This window comes from Mirounga angustirostris, unplaced genomic scaffold, assembly GCF_029215605.1.
Source record: "Mirounga angustirostris isolate CCGP_5_RB_7025 unplaced genomic scaffold, mMirAng1.0.hap1 SCAF_9, whole genome shotgun sequence".
NCBI classification, from domain to species: domain Eukaryota; kingdom Metazoa; phylum Chordata; class Mammalia; order Carnivora; family Phocidae; genus Mirounga; species Mirounga angustirostris.
In genome coordinates this window covers 62,787,409-62,792,298 of record NW_026991717.1, presented here as the reverse complement: position 1 = coordinate 62,792,298, position 4,890 = coordinate 62,787,409, and the positions used below count along the sequence as shown (strand labels likewise).

The 4,890-nt window shown below is 60.9% G+C and overlaps 1 protein-coding gene across 2 annotated transcripts; it reads left to right on the top strand.

Annotated features, from left to right (window-relative positions):
• Window positions 1-2,477: 2,477 nt before the first annotated feature.
• CHST14 (carbohydrate sulfotransferase 14) lies at window positions 2,478-4,636 on the top strand. Of its 2 annotated transcripts, XM_045900347.3 has the most exons (2): window positions 2,478-3,009; window positions 3,169-4,636. In XM_045900347.3, exons 1-2 carry the CDS (start codon window positions 2,701-2,703, stop codon window positions 3,829-3,831), a joined length of 972 nt encoding a protein of 323 aa, XP_045756303.1. In that variant the 5' UTR covers window positions 2,478-2,700; the 3' UTR covers window positions 3,832-4,636. The 2 variants fall into 2 exon arrangements, with proteins under 2 accessions (XP_045756303.1, XP_045756302.1); XM_045900346.3 differs by having other exon boundaries at window positions 2,478-4,636.
• The last annotated feature ends 254 nt before the right edge of the window (window positions 4,637-4,890 follow it).

The window sequence follows — 4,890 nt, the reverse complement described above, 5'->3', positions numbered from 1 at the left end:
TTGTTCCCTGTGTGTCCTGTCATCTTTTTGGGGGGGTTGTATGTGCAGAGGGGCTCACTACTCTTTAGTAGTGAGCCAAACAAATTGGCCTTAAGGCCAATAAACAAATAGGGCAGGAAAGTAGGGGGAGAGCAGATGGAGGAAGGGAGACGGCGGGGGGGGGGGGGGGGGGGGCGGCGAGGAGAGCTTCTCGGCATCATGTGGCCAGAGCTACCTGCCTGGACAATGTGAAATCCTTGGGTGGCCAGCCTTGCCCTGGCCAGTGACCTGGGAACTGGTCCCCAGGTAGGTGCAGAGAGTGGATAGCACCTCATCACCTTGGGTCATGTCCTTGGGGAACCGGCCAGCAGAAACTGCCCTAGGGCCTCAGGGTCTAGTCTGGCCCTCCTTGCTGAGGGAATGAAGGTCACATCACAGGCCCACGGTTTGTGACTGCTTGGACCTTGGTTCAGCCCAGCCTCCGAGTTGACCATACTCCGTGTGGAGCAAGCTTTGTGGTCATGGGGATTCCTAGGGGGCAGAGCATAGCTGCCCCCCGCCTCGTTCTGGTATGGACATCGGGGCAGGTGCATTTCGATAGAGGGTGCTGGTGACACAGACTTGCAGAGCACTGCCACACTGCCCACCAGAGTCCCATGAGGTGGGTAGTGGCCTATCATTCTACAGATAGCAATGGTGTGGAGACAAGTGCCTTGCCCAGGGACTCTCCCAAACTAAGTGGCTATTCCTGTACTCTGACTACTTTGCTGTGACTGCTAACACAGAAGACTCTTTGGAGGAATGAGCACATGTTGCCAAATTATCCAAACATTTCAAAGGTTTTGGTTTTTTCCCCCTCTTCTAGTATAAAGAACATTCATTGTTTAAAAAAAACAAAACAAAACCGATTCCAGTAGAAAATAATCCCAACACCAGAAATCTACATTCAGTGCTATTGGAAGCGAGGAGCAGTTCAGTGAAGGCTGAACCTGAGGCAAACTTCTAAATCAGCGGATGGTGCATCCGGAGATGCACCCCAGCAATCAGGCAGTGAGATGTCGGGAGCCCACTGAGAAGCCGGAAAGCCAGCAGGCTTCCCACTCCTTCCCTGCACTCATCCTGTGTGCTCTCACATTGCTAGGGATCATGGGCCATCCGTGGGCCCTCTAGCTTCATCTAACCCCCGGGACTCCTCATGCTTCTGAATTCATCTGATCAGTGGTACGTCCTTCTCCCACTAAACTCAAAGCCTCTGGCATCTTCTATTCCATTCAGCCCTTTAGTACTATAAGCTGGGATCGGCTGCTTCCTCCCAACCATTCCACGTTTGTGGTCCGTTGATCTCTGAAGGATCGCGATGAGGAACGTAGGTTTTAAAATCAGACTGACCCATATAGAGTCTCAGCTTCCCTGAGCCTCTTGATTTCCTCGGCTGTGCAGTGGGAAGGCCTGTAGTACCTGCCTCCCAGGGCGCCTCTGACAACTGAAAGAGAATACCAAACACTGAGCAGGCACCTGCCTTGGTAAATGTGGACTCTGATCACATCACTACTCCCCTTCAGAGCTTCACTGGCTCCCCACACATGCATACCGAACAGGATGAAGTCTGGACCCTTGGCTAGGTACTCTGCTCAGGTGGGGAAAGGCTGGCCCCTGCTATCCTAGGCATTCCCATCTCTGCCTGTAGCCCACATGGTCCGCCTGGTGCCATTGAGCGCGTGCTTGGCTCCAGGCAGGGAGGCTGCTGCCTTGTGCACCCCAGCTCCTCACCCTTCAAGATGTGTGCTGATCACACTAGTGATCACCAGGTACCGACTTGTCATTGGCCCCTCACCAGAGTGTCCTAGTTATCCCACCTCTTCAGGCCTGGGGGAGGAAAGACAGGAGGGGAGAAGACTTCATTTCCAGACATTTCATCATTACCCAGTGGATGAACACGGTAATCCACCAGGTACTGTTAAATCTAACGGTCACCATGGAGATGAGCCACTGGTCAGTGCTTGGCAGTCTTGCTCCTCTTTACTGGAGTGGCTAGGGCAGGGTGGGGCGGGGGGAGCACACCGGGGACTCTGCTTCCAGCGAGAAAGAAGAAGGGTTTCCCGCAAGCTTGGACTTAGCGCACAGCGCTGCGGGTGCCCTCCGCCTCCAGACGCGCTGTTGGAGGAAGGTCTCAGCCAGGCCCGAGTGTGCGGCAGGGCGTTGGGTGCAGGTCCTCTCCGTCCAGCTCCCCGAGGGCACGCGCTGCGCGAGAGCGAGCCGTGGCCTGGGTCTCTTTTGCCTTTCGGGCCTCGGCAGCTTTTGTCTCCGAATCCCGGAGCACCAGGGCGGCCCTGGCTCCGGCGCCCTCTCCCGGGTGGGGGTCTGCACGCACCCTCCGAACCCGCTCGGTGCAGGGGCGCCCGCCCCTCTCCCCGCCCCCGGCCTGGGCCCGCCTCCGCGCCTATGTCACGGCGGGGCCGGGGGCGGGGAGCTGCCGGGCGGGACATCCGGCCACGGTCCCTCGCCGCGCCCGCCCGCCCGCCGCCCGCCGCCCGCTCCGGCGCCGCAGCCGGGGAGCCGGCCATCCCCACGCGCGCCGGGGCCTCCCGCCCGCGCACTCCTCCCCGAGCCCTCCCCGCAGCTGCGGGCCCGAGCCCCCGGCTCCCGCCCCCAGCCCGGGCCCGCCTCCCGGGCCGCCCTCCGACCGGCCGGGCCGGCGCAGGCCCCCACCCCGGGAGCACCATGTTCCCCCGCCCGCTGACCCCCCTGGCGGCCCCAAATGGCGCCGAGCCCCTGGGCCGGGCGCTGAGGCGGGCCCCGCTGGGCAGGGCCCGGGCCGGGCTGGGGGGGCCGCCCCTGCTGCTGCCGTCCATGCTGATGTTCGCGGTGATCGTGGCCTCCAGCGGGCTGCTGCTCATGATCGAGCGGGGCATCCTGGCCGACATGAAGCCCCTTCCTCTGCACCCTCCCAGCCGCGAGGGCGCGGCCTGGCGCCGGGCCCTCCCCAGGCCTGGGGGGCTGTCCCTGGAGGCCGGGGACCCGGACTTGCAGGTGAGGCAGGACGTCCGGAACCGGACCCTGCGGGCCGTGTGCGGACAACCGGGCATGCCCCGGGACCCTTGGGACTTGCCCGTGGGGCAGCGGCGCACCCTACTGCGCCACATCCTCGTGAGTGACCGCTACCGCTTTCTCTACTGCTACGTCCCCAAGGTGGCCTGCTCGAACTGGAAGCGGCTGCTGAAGGTGCTGGCGGGCGTCCTGGACAACGTGGACGTGCGCCTCAAGATGGACCACCGCAATGACCTGGTGTTCCTGGCAGACCTGCGGCCCGAGGAGATTCGCTACCGCTTACAGCACTACTTCAAGTTCCTGTTTGTGCGGGACCCCTTGGAGCGCCTCCTGTCCGCCTACCGCAACAAGTTTGGCGAAATCCGAGAGTACCAGCAGCGCTACGGGGCTGAGATCGTGAGGCGGTACAGGGCTGGCGCGGGGCCGAGCCCTGCAGGGGACGATGTCACCTTCCCCGAATTCCTGAGATACCTGGTGGACGAGGACCCTGAGCGGATGAATGAGCACTGGATGCCCGTGTACCACCTGTGCCAGCCTTGTGCGGTGCAATATGACTTTGTAGGCTCCTATGAGAGGCTGGAGGCTGATGCCAACCAGGTGCTGGAGTGGGTGCGGGCACCGCCCCACGTCCGCTTCCCGGCGCGCCAGGCCTGGTACCGGCCGGCCAGCCCCGAGAGCCTGCACTACCACCTATGCAGCGCCCCGCGGGCCCTCCTGCAGGATGTGCTGCCCAAGTACATCCTAGACTTCTCCCTCTTCGCCTACCCGCTGCCTAACGTCACCAGGGAGGCCTGTCACCAGTGACCGTGGGTATGGGCCGGCGGCTGCTGGGGACTGGTGTTGACAATGCCAGCTACCTGCCATTTAGAGAAACCCTAGCCCGGGGGACTTGGGGCTTCTCCAGATGCCTGGATGGCCGGCACTGCCCTCAGAAGTTCCTTGTCCACGGTGGGTGCCCACAGTGGCTCAGAGTACAGGGTTGGTTGGACAGGAGGCCTGGTGCTCCCCACTGGGGGGATTTCTTAGGGGCCATGTGGCCTTTCTTGCCCTGGCCGGGGCTAGACCCCGGTTTGCCAGCGAAGCAACACATCTGTTCTAAAGACTGGCTCCGGGCCCCTGGTTGCAGGGACCGTGCCGTCCACTTGATCTACCTTAACCTGCGGCCAAACCTAGAGGTGACACCAGTCAGGGGAATGGCCAGAGCCAGGGACCCTGGGCTCTGACCACCCACCCATCTGCTCCCCGTGCCTCAGGCTGCAGTCCGCATTCGTGCCTTACACATGACTTTCGTGCCTTTCTGCTTCAGACTCAGAATTTCCTGCACTTTCCAGGTTCTTTCTGTTTTTCCAAGGAAAGGAAAACTGAGTCAGGGCCCTTGCCTGGTAGCTCCAGGACCTGGCCCTGCACACATCCAAAGAGCCCTGTGCCCAGCCTTCCTGGGGGGCTCTGGGCACCTCCTCCCTTGCCCCAGGGTTGTGACTGCGCTGGTGGATCTGGCTGTCTCTTTTCTGACTCATTTATTTAAAATTTGTACTTTTTGATAGAATGCTTGTGAAGGCTTTGTTTTCCAAATTGCTGAATTTTTAATAAAGTTGTTTTGTATACAAAAGCAGCATCCGGAATTCTCTTTCTGAGCTCCTGTGTGTGCAGAGTGTCTCCATGACGCCTGTCTCCTCGGGTCAGGAGAGGGAGCTTGCAGGTAGAGAAAGTGAGACCAAGCGTAAGTTGCTTGGGCCAGTCCAGTGGGCCATTTCCAGACCAGGGAGCCTTGGGGGGCTTCCCGTAGGCCATACCCGATCACAAACTCAGCTTCTGGGATGCCAGCACGGGACAAGCCCCATGAGGAAGGACCCCCTGTCTAGA